This window comes from Bufo gargarizans, chromosome 5 (assembly GCF_014858855.1).
Source record: "Bufo gargarizans isolate SCDJY-AF-19 chromosome 5, ASM1485885v1, whole genome shotgun sequence".
Classification (NCBI taxonomy): domain Eukaryota; kingdom Metazoa; phylum Chordata; class Amphibia; order Anura; family Bufonidae; genus Bufo; species Bufo gargarizans.
The window spans coordinates 310,455,361-310,474,372 of record NC_058084.1 but is presented as its reverse complement, the minus strand read 5'-3'; the positions used below and the strand labels follow the sequence as shown (position 1 = coordinate 310,474,372).

The 19,012-nt window shown below is 41.5% G+C and overlaps 1 protein-coding gene across 1 annotated transcript in view; it reads left to right on the top strand.

Annotated features, from left to right (window-relative positions):
• WRNIP1 (WRN helicase interacting protein 1) overlaps positions 1–19,012 on the top strand; it is a 115,014-nt gene that overhangs the window by 57,507 nt on the left and 38,495 nt on the right. Inside the window, exon 4 of the mRNA XM_044293967.1 lies at positions 11,570–11,775. Coding sequence (XP_044149902.1) covers positions 11,570–11,775 — 206 coding nt within the window. The remainder of the gene's footprint in view (positions 1–11,569; positions 11,776–19,012) is intronic.

Sequence of the window (19,012 nt, the reverse complement as noted above, 5' to 3'; positions counted from 1 at the left end):
AAATAAGCTGGTTTGTTCACCAGCAGACATGCTCCTGATGAAGGGGACTTATATATCCCCGAAACGCGTTGAGCCTTTTCCTCACCCCATCCTGACTACCCAATAAAAGGAATTAACAAGAAGTTCCAGTTGAAGGACTGCCGTTTATTTCCTGACTATCTAGAAGCGAGCCAGGCGCAGGAGGAAGGGTTTGGGGGTGTTTTGAGTTTATCCCCCATCTCTCCTCCTGGGTGAAGTGAGTATAAACCAAGTTTTTTTCTATATAGATTTGGTTTACATACTACTGGCTAAATATCTAGTATATATCTTATTTTTAGTCTGATAAAGTCATTTTATGAATACTATTTTTTATGAACATATAATTACTGCAGACTACTACCCTAAGAGTGGCGCCTCCATATGGGATAAAAATCTTTTTTCCTCAAACTGCCTATTCTTGTCTAGGTACACGTTCCTAGCTAGTTTTATCCCATTGGCAGCCTTCTTTTAAAGTGCATAAAATTTAAACTACATAGATTTTAAATTGCACAGATTCTGGTGGTTGTTATAATTTACAACCTTATGTTTTAATATAGTAAAATTCTGTATCCATACCTATTGGCGCCCTGCGAGTTAAGTTTCCTGATCCTCTTTCAGAGAAGTCAGGTGATTAACCCCCTCTTTTTTCTTTCCTGTCCCTGATAAAGTGAAAGTACCAGTCACACAGCTAGAAAAACTGTTAATCCTTTACGGCTGAATGGCACAGTATTTTTAATAAAGACCAATGGAAAAAAAAAATGCCTCCAAACTTGCACATAGCCTTTTAAGACCATTTTGATAAATGAGGCCCATTATGTAATATATGGTAACAGTTAGTACATTAAACATCTCCAGTATCTGCTCTGCAAACTATTTATTTGAGCAGATTTGTCAAAATTGTGTAAGGGTACTTTCACACTAGCGTTTAAGTTTTCCGGTATTGAGTTCCATTAACCCCTTAAGGACACAGGGCGTACAGGTACGCCCTTGTGCCCTGGTACTTAAGGACACAGGGCGTACATGTACGCCCTGTGCATTTTCAATCACCGCCGCGCGGCCGGCGGCGATCGGAACCCCGTGCCTGCTCAAATCATTGAGCAGGCACTTGGGGCAAATGCGTCGGGGGGTCCGGTGACCCCCCCATGTATGCGATCGCAGAAAACCGCAGGTCAATTCAGACCTGCGGTTTTCTGCGTTTCCGGGTTATTCGGGTCTCTGAAGACCCGATAACCCGGAACAGGATGGTGATGGTGGTGTGATTTCACTCCACCAATCACCATCCAGCGATCCTGAGTGGTGATGGTGACATCACCACTCAGGATCGCTTTCTGATTGGTCAGGGGGCGGTCCGGCGGCAGATTCAAAAGAGGCAGGCGCCCCTCTCCTCCTCCTTTTGTGTTCCAGCGCCGGAGGAGAGAGGAGCTGCCTGCACGTGTCCACCATCGCTGCCAGCACCCCTGATCTGTGCCCCCAGGACCCGATCTGTGCCCCCAGCACCCCCCATCAGGTACATAGGGACAGCTAGGGAAAGTTTGGGATAGGCAGGGAAAAAAAAGGGAAAGGTAGTTTTTTTGACTTTTTATTGCATCACCCCAGTTAGGGTGTCTATGGTCCACAGCACAGCTGTGTGACCCTAGACCCCCCAGGGGTGCTGCCACTTGCCCCCCTCCCCCTGCCACTTGCCCCCCCCCCCACCTTTTTTGGGGTGCTTTTTTTTTTTTTTTTTTTTGAGTTCGCTGACTGTGACCGGCACTTAGCGTCCGGCCACTGTTAGCGCATCGCACACCCCACCGCTGATCAACTTTGGACGGTTGATCAGCAGTTTTGAATTTTTTTTCCTCACTTTTTTGCCCTTTTTTTAGTTAGTTTTATTTATTTTTTTCTGTTAGTTTTAGGGTGAATTCGTGAACACCCGTGCCCCCTCACACACGCACACCAAATAAAGAGTTACACACACGCACATATACACGCAGACACACACTCCCCTATGGCCCGCCGGACGTTCTCGGCCGAGGAGGCATACGCCCAGCTTGCCTCCGAGTCCGAGAGTCCCAGTGAGGATGAGGATGACCCCACATTCCTGTTGTCATCCGCATCCTCCTCATCATCTAGCGATGATGATGAGCCCCCAAGGCGGCGGAGACGCCGCCAGGCGGAGCAAGGGGACCGCCATGTTAGGGACCCTGTGGCCCACACTAGTACGAGCAGCTCTGGGGCTCGTACTGGTTTCCCGGCCCACCAGTTAAATCCACCGGAGCACCCTGCCGGTGAACTTGTCTGGTGTAGCCCAGAGCGATACGAGCCCGTGATTCCTGATTTCGTAGGCCAATCAGGAATCCAGATTTCCACAGTGGGCTACACTGAATATGACTTTTTTTGTCATTTTTTCAGTGACCCACTGGTAAATCTGATGGTGGAGCAGACGAATCTGTACGCCCAACAGTTCGTCGCTCAACACCCGGGCTCCTTTTTGGCCAGGCCCGGTGGCTGGACGCCGGTCAGTGCAGCCGAAATGAGGACATTTTGGGGCCTCGTGCTGCATATGGGCCTGGTCAAGAAACCCAGTGCCAGGCTGTACTGGAGTGGGGACGTCCTATATCAGACCCCACTTTACAGTACGGTTATGACACGCTCCCGGTTTGAGGCCATCAGGAAATGTCTGCATTATTCCGATAATGCAGCATGTCCACCCCGAGGTGATCCTGCCCATGACCGTCTGTACAAGATACGGCCGGTCATCGATCACTTTGGGGCCAAATTCATGGAGGCCTATGTACCTGGAAGGGAGGTCGTGGTTGATGAGTCTCTCATTGCGTTCAAGGGGAGACTCATTTTCCGCCAGTATGTGCCTTCCAAGCGGGCGAGGTATGGCGTGAAGCTATACAAAATTTGTGAGAGTACCTCAGGGTACACTTACAAATTTCGTGTATACGAGGGGCGAGATTCCCGGATTCAACCCCCAGAATGTCCCCCCACTCTGGGTGTTACCGGGAAACTTGTGTGGGACCTTATGCACCCACTGCTGGATAAGGGTTACCACTTGTACGTGGATAACTTTTATACCAGTATCCCCTTGTTCCAGTCCCTTGCCGCCAGATCCACGTCCGCTTGTGGGACCGTGCGGAAAAATCAACGCGGCCTCCCTGCCCACCCCCTCCAGGTACCTATCCCCAGGGGTGAGACCCGTGCCCTTACCACTGGAAACCTGTTGCTGGTCAGGTATAAGGACAAGAGGGATGTCCTTATGCTGTCCACAATTCATGGTAACGGCATCACCCCTGTCCCTGTGCGAGGTACCGCGGCAACGGTCCTCAAGCCCGATTGTATCGTCGCCTACAATCGGTATATGGGAGGAGTTGATCTCTCTGATCAAGTCCTCAAGCCATATAACGCCATGCGCAAAACCCGGGCATGGTACAAAAAAGTTGCGGTCTACTTGGTACAGGTTGCCATGAACAACTCTTTTGTACTATCCCGAAGCGCTGGCAGCACAGGGACATTCCTCCAGTTCTATGAGGCAGTCCTCAAGGCCCTGATCTTTTCGGACCGGGAAAGAGCAGGCCGGAGTACCTCGGGAACTGTAGGCGCCCGGATCGTCCCTGGCCAACACTTTCCAGGTGTGGTCCCCCATACTGGAAAGAAGGGACGAACCCAAAAAAAGTGCAGAGTGTGTCGCAGGAGGGGGATACGGAAGGACACGACTACTCAGTGCGACACATGCCCCGATCATCCGGGCCTCTGCATTGACGGTTGCTTCAGGGAGTATCACACTTCCATGGAGTACTAAATTTATATCCCAATTTAGCACTGACATCGGATAAAAAAAAATGGTTCTCAGACTTGAGACACCCAAAAAAACTAAAATAATTTATTAAAAGTAGACATAGGTATTGCCGCGTCTGTAATAATCTCCTCTATAAAAATGCCCCATGACCTAACCCCCCAGATTAACACGGTCCAGAAAAAAAAAAAAGGTGCAAAAAAAGGTTTTTTTTGTCACCTTACATAATAAAAAGTTTAATAGCAAGCGATCAAAAAGTCATATAGCCCCCAAATTAGTGCCAATAAAACCGTCATCTCATCCCGCAAAAAATGAGCCCCCACATAAGATAATCAGATAAAAAAAAAAATAGAAAATGACTCTTAGACTTTAGAGATACAAAATTTTTTTTTAGGGTATCAAAAAGGATAATATAGTCTAAAACCTAAATAATTGTAAAAAAAAAGTTGACTTATTAGGTATCGCCACGTCCGTAAGAATCTCCTCTATAAAAATACCCCATGACCCAACCCCCCAGATTAACACAGTAAAAAATAAAAATAAAATAAAAATAGGTGCAAAAAATTTTTTTTTTTGTCACCTTACATAACAAAAAGTTTAATAGCAAGCGATCAAAAAGTCATATAGCCCCCAAAATAGTGCCAATAAAACCGTCCGCTCATCCCGCAAAAAATGAGCCCCCACATAAGATAATTGGCTAAAAGAAAATAAAAAAAATGACACTTAGACTTTAGAGATACCCAAAAAAAAAAAGTTGTATCAAAAAAGATAATATAGTCAAAAACCTAAATAATTGTAAAATAAAGTAGACTTATTAGATATTGCCGCGTCCGTAAGAATCTCCTCTATAACAATATCCCATGACCTAACTACCCAGATTAACACGGTTAAAAAAAAAACAAAAAAACGGTGCCAAAACCGCTATTTTTGGCACTTTTCCATTTCAGTCCGTTTTTTCCGGTAACAAAACAAGGGTTAACAACCAAACAAAAGTTAAAATTTATTACCCTGATACTGCAGTTTACAGAAACGCCACATTTGTGGTCGTAAACTGCTGTATCCGTAAAAGGGAGGCTGCAAAAGGAAAGGACCGACATGGTTTCTGGAAGGCCGATTTTGATGGCCTTTTTTATTGACACCATATCCCTTTTGAAGCCCCCCTGATGCCCCCCTAGAGTAAAAACTCCCTAAAATTGACCCCATCTAAGAAACTACACCCCTCAAGGTATTCAAAAATGATTATACAAACTTTATTAACCCTTTAGGTGTTCCTCAACAGTTAATGGCAAATGGAGATGAAATATCAGAATTTCAATTTTTGGTAACCTTACCTCACAAAAATGTAATATAGAGCAACCAAAAATTATATTTACCCTAAAAATACTCCCCCAAAAAATGCCACCTTATCCCGTAGTTTCCAAAATGGGGTCACTTTTAGGGAGTTTCGACTCCAGGGGGGTTGAAACAGGACACGGTGTAAATAAACCGGTCCATAAAAATCAGCCCTCCAAAAACCAAACGGCGCACCTTTCACTCTACGCCCCGCTGTGTGGCCGTACAGTAGTGTACGGCCACATATTGGGTGTTTCTGTAAACGGCAGAGTCAGGGTAATAAAGATACAGTCTTGTTTGGCTGTTAACCCTTGCTATGTTAGTAGAAAACATGGGTTAAAATGGAAAATAAGGCAAAAAAATGAAATTTTCCAATTTCATCCCCATTTGCCAATAACTCTTGTGCAACACCTAAAGGGTTAACGACGTATGTAAAATCAGTTTTGAATACCTTGAGGGGTGTAGTTTCTTAGATGGGGTCACTTTTAGGGAGTTTCGACTCCAGGGGTGCATCAGGGGGCTTCAAATGGGACATGGTGTAAATAAACCAGTCCATAAAAATCAGCCCTCCAAAAACTAAACGGCGCACCTTTCACTCTATGCCCCGCTGTGTGGCCGTACAGTAGTTTACGGCCACATATTGGGTGTTTCTGTAAACGGCAGAGTCAGGGTAATAAAGATACAGTCTTGTTTGGCTGTTAACCCTTGCTTTGTTAGTGGAAAAAATGGGTTAAAATAAAAAATTTGACAAAAAAAAGAAATTCTCAAATTTCATCCCCATTTGCCAATAACTCTTGTGCAACACCTAAAGGGTTAACAACGTATGTAAAATCAGTTTTGAATACCTTGAGGGGTGTAGTTTCTTAGATGGGGTCATTTTTGGGTGGTTTCTATTATGTAAGCCTCGCAAAGTGACTTCAGACCTGAACTGGTCCCTAAAAATGTCGTTTTTGTAAATTGCTGAAAAATTTCAAGATTTGCTTCTAAACTTCTAAGCCTTATAACATCCCCAAAAAATAAAATATCATTCCCAAAACAATTCAAACATAAAGTAGACATATGGGGAATGTAAAGTCATCACAATTTTTGGGGGTATTACTATGTATTACAGAAGTAGAGAAACTGAAACTTTGAAATTTGCTAATTTTTCCAAAAATTTGTTAAATTAGGTATTTTTTGGTGCAAAAAAAAATATTTTTTGGACTTCATTTCACCAGTGTCATGAAGTACAATATGTGACGAAAAAACAATCTCAGAACGGCCTGGATAAGTCAAAGCGTTTTAAAGTTATGAGCACTTAAAGTGACACTGGTCAGATTTGCAAAAAATGGCCTGGTCCTAAGGTGTAAAAAGGCTGTGTCCCAAAGGGGTTAATACCGGAAAAAAAACTCTCCAGTTTTGTCCCCATTCATTGACAATAGGGACAAAACTGAACAGAACGGAATGCTCCAAAATGCATTCCGTTCCATTTAATTGTGTTCCCAGATTGGAGAGCAAACCGCAACATGTTGTATTTTGCTTTCCGTCCTGGGATGCGGAGCAAGACGGATGCAAGTCAATGGGGATCAGTTTTCTCTACCACAAAAGAAAACGGATCCGTCCCCCATTGACTTTCAATGGAGTTCATGACGGATCCGTCTTGGCAATGTTAAAGATAATACAATCCGTTCATACCGGATGCAGATGGTTGTTTTATCAGTAACGGAAACGTGTTTGCTGGACCCTGCCGGATCCAACAAAAACACTTATGTGAAAGTAGTCTAAAAGAAATACTGTCCTTGTTGCCCATAACAACCAATCTCCGCACAGAGTCGCCCTTACTAAAGCAGTTTAATAAAGGGAAAGCTGAGATCTGATCGGTTGTTATGGGCAAAAACAACGAAGCAACATGTGGAAGGAGGACCACGTCTCCTGCCCTGGGAGGGTAATCATCCTACTAAAAGGTCCACATTTTGTATTTTAAGGTTTCTTGAAAAAAATAAAAGAAATGACCAATGAGTTTTCAGTACCCCATTGTATTCAGCTGAGTTGTCATAGAAGCGGACAATGATACCACTGAGGGGGCAGAGTGGTGGAATAATGATGGCGTATTAGGGAACTGAGTTTTCTAGAGTCCTAGGACTTTATTGCTGGTTACATGGGCTGATGCTATGGAAAAACTCTAGTCTTAACATCATTGTAATGTAATGAAACGGCCATGGGTGAAAATGAACCGAAGAATGTTGAAATATTGTGTTTTAGCAGTTGGGTCACATAATGTGCCGTTTCCCGTTGCCACTTTTTGAGGTGTTCTAAGTGATCTATTGACTGCTGCTTTTAGATTCTCCTGACAGTAACAAGACAGACTGCGGTTATATTTGGTATTTCAGGCCTTCTGCAGTGACGCACATGAGAGACTTTCCATCCACTAGATGTTCTTCATGTTGTGGTTAAGAAAGGGCATTGCTTCAGTATGTTTCCTCTCCTAACTTGTGTCAGTTTCCCAATAGTAGGATAGTATGCACATGGAGGCAGAATCTACCACCTGGCGTTAGCACTCATGCAAGCTTAAGCACTTTAAAAGCAGAATTCCTGGTGACTTTATGTCGTGTGTGTGAAAGAAACCAGATGCATAGACTGTGAGCTGACAAGACACTACTAAACCCTGATCTCACCCTACAATCTTGTGGATCATTGTTCTCCATCTACTAATGGGTTCCTGAAAATGTACAATTGTTCTTTGTGACCTGTTCCTTTAAAGGGAACCTGTCACCTCCAAAAACCATCCCTAGCCAGCAGCGTGTTTCCGAAGATAATTTTCTTCCTGAAGGCCGATGCGGCTAAAGTTGAGAAAACGTTCTTTTATCCCCTGCCGACGCTCTTCTCTAGTCATGCTTGAAGTCAAGGGGGAAGCGACCTCCTTGCTTCAAGTCAAGGTAACCACGCTCCCTGCCCTTTCGCTGTGACTGACAGCGCTTATGCAGAGAGTTCGGCAAAGCTGTTAGTCGCAGGGAAGGGGGCGTAGTTATCTTGACTTCCCTTTAACTTCATGCTACAATTTGTACCACTTAAGTTTCCCAGGCATTTTATTTTTAGGTACAGATTTAGCAGGGTTAACACACAAACTCTTAATTCAAATTTCTTAACTCCTCGTCTTATCTTGAAACAAAAGCCATTGAACATGTGTGCTTAACGCATTTAGTTTAGGTAACACGTCTCATAAAGCATGTGTGTTAACCCTGCTACATCTGTTTATACAGTAGTTTGAAATTTTTTCCAACAGTGATCTGGGACTTTTTCAGTAGTCTGTCACTCAAATCTTACAAGGGCCACTTGGAACTACAGGTGAAATTCAAAAAATTTAAATATCGTGCAAAAGTCCATTTATTTCAGTAATGCAACTTAAAAGGAATTGCATTAATGCAGCTTAAGTTAGAAATTTGTGAAAAGTTTCAATATTCTAGGCTCAAAGTGTCACACTCTGGTCAGCTAATTAATCCATATCCCCTGAGCAAAGGGTACCTGAGATTGTGACTTTGGGGTTTCATAAGCTGTAAGCCATAATCATCCAAATTATAACAAATAAAGGCTTGAAATATCTCTCTTTGCATGTAATGAGTCTATCACATATGTTAGTTTCACCTTTTAAGGTGCATTACTGAAATAAATGAACTTTGCACAATATTCAATTTTTTTTAGTTACACCTGTATATTTTATTTTTACACTATATTTCTCCACTGTACTTCACTAACCTACCTAAACTTGATATTAGACAGTGCACCCACTGTCTTGAGGTTATGTTCCTTCACTTTCTATTTTGAATCGCTTGCATGCTCGTACCAGCTACATCTCTAAAACCCCTCCAGTTGTGTGGATCTTATGTGTGTTCACCCGCATCCATCTGCAAGTTACCACGACTGACAGCCTTCGTAATCCTTATCTCCCACTCTTGTCTCCTAGACTTCTCTCCTGTCTCTGGAATTTGCTATCTAAACCATCAGATTTATTCCCAACATTCAGTTTAAAAGGTCATGAGGAAGGACCAAAATTGTCATATGGTCTTAAATGCGTTGACGAAACTATCCTGTATGAAGATTTTTAACCGCATCAATTAAAAGTGTTTCCTGCTTAGACATGGAGCTGGATGTTTCTTTTAATATTCAGTTTAAAAGGGGTTCTCCACTTTTCCTATATTCATGATCTATCCTCAGGATAGGTCATCAATATCAGATCGACAGAAGGATCGTGTGTGTAAAGGATAGGTCAGCAGTATAGGAAAAGTGGAAAACACCATTAAGTGTGCACTTAAACCACATCTTTTTAGGCTAGCCTATCACATTCCTTAATCCAACTCTTTCTCTTTTACTACCTTACTGCATTATTCCTCAGAAAAAATTTTTGGGCAGACGGACCCAAATAATTTTGTACAAAATGTATTTGCCAAGAATCTCAAATTTACAAAATAAGCATAGCATTAGCACCAGAATATTTTCTATTACTATGACATTAATTGTACTTTATTTGGTTTGCAGAGTGCTGTTGCATTGTGGTTTTTTTTCTTTTTGTTTCTAGCCATGGCAGCGCGCACCTGCGCATTGGGATGTGCTGACTGACCCCCTTTTTCTTTGCAATCATTCCTCAGAACCTGCTCCCTTCATTCTGCAGTGCACCCAAATGTACTTCATATCTGTACATACAGTACACAGACACTGGCTTGTGACTGACTTGTGCAGCCTTAGGCCTCATGCACACGACCGTTGTGTGTGGCCGTTGTGCCGTTTTCCGTTTTTTTCTGCGGCTCCATTGACTTTCAATGGGGCCGTAGAAAACTCGGCTTGTGCACCGTTTTTACACCACGCCCGTGACCCGTGTTTCGAGGCCGTGAAAAAAATATAACCTGTCCTATTTTTTTCACGGCCAACGGTTCACGGGCCCATTCAAGTCAATGGGTCCGTGAAAATGACGGATGCACACAAGATTGTCATCCGTGTCCGTGATCCGTGTCCGTGATCCGTGTCCGTTTTTTCCTATCATTTCAATGGCAAACTTGACTTAGATTTTTTTTTCATCTTTCATGTCCGTGGATCCTCCAAAAATCACGGCAGACCCACTGAAGAAAAAACGGGCACGGATCACGGTACAACGGAACCACGTTTTGCGGGACGTTAAAAAATACGTTCGTGTGCATGAGGCCTAATGTGTAGTATTGGGGGTGTTTTTTTTTTTTTTTGTACTAAATACGGTATGACAACAGGTGTTACCCCTGTTTCCTCATAGATTGTAAGCTCTTGCGAGCGGGGCCCACACCTTTATTGTTTGAATTGTTCATTCAACTACTCTGTAATGCTAGTGCGTTTTAAGTAGAAAATAAAGCAATTAAATTGGGAACTATAAAAAGTGTAAAAAAACATAAAAATTCACCCCCCTTTTCCCAAATTAAAAATAAAAGAATTAAAAAAATACACATCATGGGTGTCGCAATGTGCGAAAACGCCCATAGTATAAAAATATAAAAATATATTCCCCATACAGCAAACAGCAAAGCTGATTCAGCGTTTTTGGTTGCTATATTTTCTACTTAAAAATTAAAGTGATCAAAAATTCATTCACACCCCAGAATGGTATCAATAAAAAGTTCAAATCTCCCTGCAAAAAGTTCTGTACACATAATTAGAAAAAAGTTATAGGGGTCAAAATATGGCGACAACAAAATAAAACAGATTTTTTTTTTCCACCACTTTTTTTTTTTTTTTTTTTATCATTATCAAAACACAAGAAAAACTATACATATAAAGTATCGCTGGATTTGTACTGACCTGTAGAATAAAAGTAACTGGTCAGTTTTATCGTACATCAAACGTCGTAAATAAAAATAAACTTAAAACTGTGGTGTAATTGCCTTTTTTTTTTTTTGCAATTTCACCCCATTTGTAATTTTTTTTCCCTGCTTCCCACTAAATCATATGCAGAAATCAAGCCCTCATATGGTTATGTGAACAGACAAATAAAAAAGTTATGGCTCTGGGAAGGCACGGAGCGCAAAACAAAAACGCAAAAAAAAAAAAAAACTCCAGTCCTGAAAGGGTTACCAACTTTAAATTAATTAAACAGAATCTGTCACCCCTATTTTTCTGCAGTTTCATATGGAAAAGACACAATGTATCTTTCCCTTTCAGTTGTATAGTGGAGCAATTTGGCGGTATTATCATGATGTGGTAGACAATGCATCCATTTACTTGAATAGGAGAACACCCTGGTTCTCAGACCTTGCATACCTTTTCTTGCCTGTTGGTGACTGTTGTGTATGAAATTCTAAATTTGCCCTTTGGTGCTTTCAGAATTTATTATTTTTTCTTTACAAGTATATAGAGCTAGTTATTTCCAAACTGGCTTTTTTCTTCTTGTATTTGAGTTTGCATTACAACTATGACTTTGACATTTTGTGATTTTTCTTTTAGATGCCAAATGTATATAGAGAAGAAAGCATTAACAACTTTAGCACATCTTTGTGACGGTGATGCCAGAACGGGACTGAATGGCTTGCAGTTGTCTGTTCAGTCTAGACTTGCTTCAGGGCCACATTCAGAAACGGAGGGAATGATTATAAAGGAAGAGCACATTAAGGAAGGCTTACAGCGCTCTCATATTCTCTACGATCGAGCAGGTGAGCATACATAATGTTTCTTAATAAGGTTGTGTTGGTGATTAGGCATGTTCTGCTGTTACCGGTGTTCATGTCAGCAGCTTGGATCTAACACCCAGCTTAGCAAGTAAGAAGAGCTGAAGGTGTCCTTATCTAGTGTATGAAAAGATGCATCTGTGCGACAGCATCAGCGCGATAGAAAATGCTTCTCAGCTATTCAGATATCATGTCACTGGGGTTAAGTGTGTCATTTCTAGCGCTTCGAGATGGGAAAAATTATCTCTTGCCATTTATTTTTTTTATTTTTTTTTCTAACACCACTAACATTGCTTAAGTATTATCGTAATACTCTGATCAATGTGGGGAACTAATTAGCTGGCTTGTGATATTGTCCAGTTTAATATATTGCCAGGCAGAGGGATATGTGGGATTCAGTTTCATGATGGTGGACTAAAGTTTGTAGGCCAGTTGACTGGCATAGACAATGAGAGAATAGGAAAGATTGTGAAATTCATTAAAGAGTAACTGTCATTTCATAAAGCTTTGGATGTGTCAGAAGTTTGATTCGTGGGGATCCGGTTGCTTTGACCACCTACAATTGCCAGAACAGGCAGGCAGAAGCATTAAGCTGAATAAAGATTCTCGACTGTCTCCTAGACTTTCTGTTGAGCCAGTTTTCAGGCAGAGGAGAGAGTGGTTGGCTGAGGCTTCTGCCTCTTTGTTTTAGCAATCTGCTAGTGTCTTGACCTCTGGACCCCCACCTTCTAAAACTTTTCACAGGTCACTATGACATGTCAGAACATTTTTGAAACAACATTGGGTTGACACCAATCTGCTGCTTCTTGAGATAATGTACAGCATGAACAAGCAGTGCTTCTATTTTAAGAAAAGGTTATAATTTTTTGTTCATAGGATCCTCTTACTGCACAGAAAAGGGGATTCAGAGGTCTACCTTTGCAACAATTTTTGATCTCTTAGTAGTCTGATCCTACAGTTATACCCCATCTTCCATCTGTTCCCAGTAACATTTGGTGGATCAAGAGGTGGATCAAGCAGTACACACTATTGCATATAAGTCAGTGTACTGCTTTGTACTGCTTTGGACTACAGCTGTAGCAGAATAGTTAAAAATCAACTAAAAGTGCTACAAAATGTCTAGGTGTAGCTGCAGCCTTACCATGAAAATGTGTGTGTACATACCATAGTTGCTGCAGACACAAAAGACAGGAGCAGTTTATTACCACTCTTGGCTTCTCTGGTTTTAGAGTGGAAACAGTAAAAAAATATATATGTCAGTGTCCTCCAGAGGTCTTTTAACCTCCTCCCGACCGCCTAACGCAGCGATGCGTCCTGCGGGCGGTTTATTCCTCCTAGACGCATATACTCGTCATCTCACGAGAGGCAAGATTTCCTGTGAACGCACGCACACAGGAGCGTGCGTTCACAGGATCGGAAGGTAAACGAGTGGATCTACAGCCTGCCAGCGGCGATCATTCGCTGGCAGGCTGTAGATGCAATATTTTTTTTTTAACCCTTGAAAGGTATATCAGACGCTGTTTTGTTAACAGCGTCTGATATACCTGCTACCTGGTCCTCTGGTGGTCCCTTTTTCTTGGATCCACCACCAGAGGACACAGGCAGCTCTGTAAGTAGCACCAAACACCACACTACATTACACCCTCCCCCTGTCACTTATTAACCCCTGTAAGGCTTCATTCAGACGTCCGTATGTGTTTTGCGTATCCACGGATCCGCAAAACACGGACACCGCGGATCCGCACATTGCCAGAACTATATAGAAAATGCCTTTTATTGTCCGCAATTACGGACAAGAATAGGACATGTTCTATAGGCTCTACAAAAAACTGTGTTCGCCCGATCAGGCCTGGTCTTGTGCGCACACTTGCGTTCAGTCCGCCCCACCGCAGTGACAGATTTATTTATTTTTTTCTGATCACTGAAAAAACACTGTAAAATCGCTGCGGCGCTATAAAGATCACTTTTGAGGGGCATGGCGAGTTGATAGAAGATATATTTTTTTTGCGGAAATTGATAGATTTTTTTTTTTCTTACAAAGTCTCATAGTCCACTAACTTGTGACAAAAAATAAAATCTCACATGAACTCACCATACTCCTCACGGAATCCAAATGCGTAAATTTTTTTCGATATTTATATTTCAGACTTCTTCTCACGCTTTAGGGCCCCTAAAATGCCAGGGCAGTATAAATACCCCACAAGTGACCCCATTTTAGAAAGAAGACACCCCAAGGTATTCCGTGAGGGGCATGACGAGTTCCACCCCAAGGTATTCCGTGAGGGGCATGGCAAGTTTTATTGGCACAAGTTAGCGGAAAATGTTTTTTTTTCTCTTACAAAATCATTTTCCGCTAACATGTGCCAAAAAAAAAATATTTTGTGAGGGGCATGGCGAGTTCATGTAAAATTTGATGTAATTTTTTGTCACAAGTTAGTGGAATATGAGACTTTGTAAGAAAAAAAAAAAAACATTTTCCACTAACTTGTGACAAAAAATAAAAACTTCCATGAACTCACTATGCCCATCAGCGAATACCTTAGGGTGTCTACTTTCCTAAATGGGGTCATTTGTGGGGTTTTTCTACTGTTTGGGCATTGTAGAACCTCAGGAAACATGACAGGTGCTCAGAAAGTCAGAGCTGCTTCAAAAAGCGGAAATTCACATTTGGTGTCTACTTTCCTAAATGGGGTCATTTGTGGGGTTTTTCTACTGTTTGGGCATTGTAGAACCTCAGGAAACATGACAGGTGCTCAGAAAGTCAGAGCTGCTTCAAAAAGCGGAAATTCACATTTTTGTACCATAGTTTGTAAACGCTATAACTTTTGCGCAAACCAATAAATATAAACTTATTGCATTTTTTTATTTTATCAAAGACATGTAGAACAATAAATTTAGAGAAAAATGTATGTAGAAATGTAGTTTTATTTGAAAAATTTTACAACAGAAAGTGAAAAATGTCATTTTTTTTGCAAAACTTTCGGTCAATTTCGATTAATAACAAAAAAATTGGTAAAAAATGTCAGCAGCAATGAAATACCACCAAATGAAAGCTCTATTAGTGAGAAGAAAAGGAGGTAAAATTCATTTGGGTTGTAAGTTGTATGACTGAGCAATAAACCATGAAAGTAGTGTAGTGCAGAATTGTAAAAAGTGGTCTGGTCATTAAGGGGGTTTAATCTAGGGGAGCTGAGGTGGTTAATGACCTCCTGGGGGACATATTATGTGCAAAATTTTTTTTTAAATATAAGTTAAAAATAAATACAAATACTTTTTTTAAAATAAAATTAAAAAAATGCCATGGTCGCGCCGTTCACTCAAGCGTATACATGTTATATATTTAAAACAATAAGCACAAAATAAGGGAATCCATTGCAATAATGAAATTTTTTTTGTCAGTTTTATTATTTTGGTTTTCCCCAAATTAAACAAAAAAAGGGAAAAAAAAGTCTAAAAAAAACATGCTAATAAAAAGTCGTGTCAAGTAAAAAACATTGCAAAAAATTATTTTGGTAGTCTAACAAATAAAAAAGTTAGGGTCCCTAAACCACGAAAAATTGCCTGGACATTCAGGTCTTTCTTAGTCCCAGTCATGAAAGGGTTAATCAGCAAATCAAAGCACCCTTAAGGACTCAGCCCTATTTCACCTTAAGGACTTGGTCATTTTTTGCAAATCTGACCAGTGTCACTTTAAGTGCTGATAACTTTAAAACACTTTGACTTATCCAGGCCATTCTGAGATAGTTTCTTTTTCGTCACATTGTACTTCATGACACTGGTAAAATGAAGTAAAAAAAATTAATTTTTTTGCATAATAAAATACCTAATTTGCAAATTTCAAAGTTTCAGTTTCTCTACTTCTGTAATACATAGTAATATCCCCCAAAATTGTGATGACTTAACATTCCCCATATGTCTACTTCATTTTTGAATTATTTTGGGAATATTTTATTTTTTGGGGATGTTACAAGGCTTAGAAGTTTAGAAGCGAATCTTGAAATTTTTCAGAAATTTTCAAAAACCCAATTTTTAGGGACCACTACAGGTCTGAAGTCACTTTGCGAGGCTTACATAATAGAAACCGGCCAAAAATGACCCCATTCTATAAACTACACCCCTCAAGGTATTCAAAACTGATTTTACAAACTTTGTTAACTGTTTAGGTGTTGCACAAGATTTAATGGAAAATAGAGATACAATTTCAAAATTTCACTTTTTTGGCAGATTTTCCATTTTAATATATTTTTTTCAGTTACAAAGCAAGTGTTAACAGCCAAACAAAACTCATTATTTATGGCCCTGATTCTGTAGTTTACAGAAACACCCCATATGTGGCCGTAAACTGCTGTACGGGCACACAGCAGGGCACAGAAGGAAAGGAATGCCATACGGTTTTTGGAAGGCAGATTTTGCTGGACTTTTTTTTTTTTTTTTTTTTTTTTTATACCATGTCCCATTTGAAGCCCCCCTGATGCACCCCTAGAGTAGAAACTCCTAAAAAGTGACCCCATTTTAGAAACTACGGGATAGGGTGGCAGTATTGTTGGTACTAGTTTAGGGTACATATGATTTTTGGTTGCTCTATATTACACTTTTTGTGCGGCAAGGTAACAAGAAATAGCTTTTTTGGCACGTTTTTTCTTTGTTATTTACAACATTCATCTGACAGGTTAGATCATGTGGTAATTTTATAGAGCAGGTTGTCACGGATACCTAATATGTATACAATTTTTTTTTTATTTATGTAAGTTTTATACAACGACTTCATTTTTAAAACCCCAAAAATGTTTTAGTGTCTCCATAGTCTAAGAGCCATAGTTTTTTCAGTTTTTGGGCGATTATCTTAAGTAGGGTCTCATTTTTTTGCGGGATGAGATGACTGTTTGGCACTATTTTGGGGTGCATATGACTTTTTTATCGCTTGCTATTACACTTTGTGTGACGTAAGATGACAAAAAATGCCTTTTTTTTTACACCGTTTTTTTTTTTTTCGGTGGTCATCTGAGGGGTTAGGTCATGTGATATTTTTATAGAGCCAGTCGATACAGATGCGGCGATACCTAATATGTATACTTTATTTTTATTTATGTAAGTTTTACACAATGATTTCATTTTTGAAACCAAAAAAATCATGTTTTAGTGTTTCCATAGTCTAAGAGCCATAGTTTTATCAGTTTTTGGGCGATTATCTTGGGTAGGGTATGATTTTTGCGGGATGAGATGACGGTTTGATTGGTACTATTTTGGCGTACATGCGTCTTTTTTGATCACTTTTATTACCTTTTTTGGGAAGCAAGGTGGGCAAAATTAAAATTTTCTCAGTTGTTGTTTTTTTATTTTTATGGCATTCACCGTGTGGGGAAAGTAACATGACTGTTTTATAGATCAGGTCGTTACGGACGTGGCGATACCTAATATGTGTAGTGTATTTTATTTTTTTTAATTTTTATTCTGTGATAAATGTTATTTTTTTTTTATCTTAACTTTTTTTTTCACTTTTTCTTTTTACCCAGACCCACTTGGTTCTTGAAGATCCAGTGCGTCTGATGTCTGTATAATACAGTACAGTACACTATATAGGGTACTGAACTGTATTTTACTTACACTTTGTCTGAACAGATCTATGCCTTTAGCACAGATCTGTTCAGCACCATGGACAGCAGGATGCCTGAGAAGACATCCTATTGCAATGGGAACCTTCCCCGTCTGCTCCGTTGTGGCCACAACTTCGCAGACGGGGAAGGGTAAGGAGGGGGGCTCCCTACCTCTGTGACCCCATCCTGTCTGGGGGCTGCAAAGGCACAGCAGCCCCCCGATGGGAGAGGGAGCTCCCTGACCCTGACTGTTAACCTTTTCCATACCGCAGTCCTGCACAGATGTCAGCCGTTTATACCAGAGTGTCAGCAATGTGCTGACACTCTGGTATAACCACTGGCCACCACCAACGAATTTTTAAGAGGAGGCGGGCGGGGGATCGCGATCCCGGTTGCCGCACTGCCCGCCTCCCGCACTGCCCACAACCCCCCCCCCCCCCCCCCCCCCGTGCACCACCCGCCGGCATAAAATCATGCAGGGGTGCAGGGGGGGTTGGGTGCAAAATCTTTATTTTAGGCACACTAAAGTTTCTGATCCCCGCGGTCAGGGACCGCGGGGGATCAGAGAATACAGAAAGCGCAGCAAACCGCAGGTCTGAATTGAACTGCGGTTTGAGGCGATCGCCGATACGCGGGGTCGCATGACCCCCCCTGGCGTTGTGACAGGATGCCGGCTGAATGATTTCAGCCGGCATCCTGTTCGGATTAACCCCCGGGGTGCCGCAATGGCTATTTAAACTTAGGACGTACCGGTACACCCTGAGTCCTTAAGGACTCAGGAAATAGGGCGTACCGGTACGCCCTAAGTCCTTAAGGGGTTAAAGGAGTTGTCCAAGATAATCTCGGACAAGCCCTGCAATAGACTAAAATAAAAAATATATGTATACTCGCCCTCTTCAGCGCTGTTCTCTGCAGTGTTCGTCTGGTCCTTATGCCATTTTTTCCTAATTCCACTCCATTAATAATGGTTTTCCAGCTTCCCAATCCATTGCAAGGAATATTAAATGGTGCCATTAAAAGGGACAAATTCTCCCTTAGAAACAAGGTCTCATACAGCTATATGAATGGAATAATAATAAAGTTTTGGCTTTTATAAGGCGAAGAGGAAAATAAAAAATGGCTTTATTTTATAATCGAATTTGCTCACGCTTCGTGCTAACAAATCAAATTGGCCGCTGCACACATTAGAACATGGAGCTAAGAACTCTGGGAACAAGGGATCACCACAATGCCATGCATGCAGCCAATCAGCAGCCAGAAAGCCCTTGTGATGTTACAGCCCAATAAATAGCCTTAGCCATCTTGGTTGCTGCCATTTTCCAATGTACTTAGTAGGGTTGTTGCGGGTATCGAAATTTCGATACCCAATCGATACTTTTGTCCCGGTATCGATACGATACCGGGATTTCCGTTTTTTCGATACTGGGCTGCGCTTCTGCGCAGTCTAGTATCTCTGAACATGAGCGCGCTGCTATCGGCGCGCTCATGTTCTCTCAGCAGCACGGGGAGAAGGAAGCTGTCCTCCCTCCCCCCTGTGCTGCTGCCGCTGCCACCAATGAGAAGAGAGGGGCGGAGGAGGGGCGGCAATGAGAAGAGAGGGGCGGAGGAGGGGCGGCACCACGGAGGAG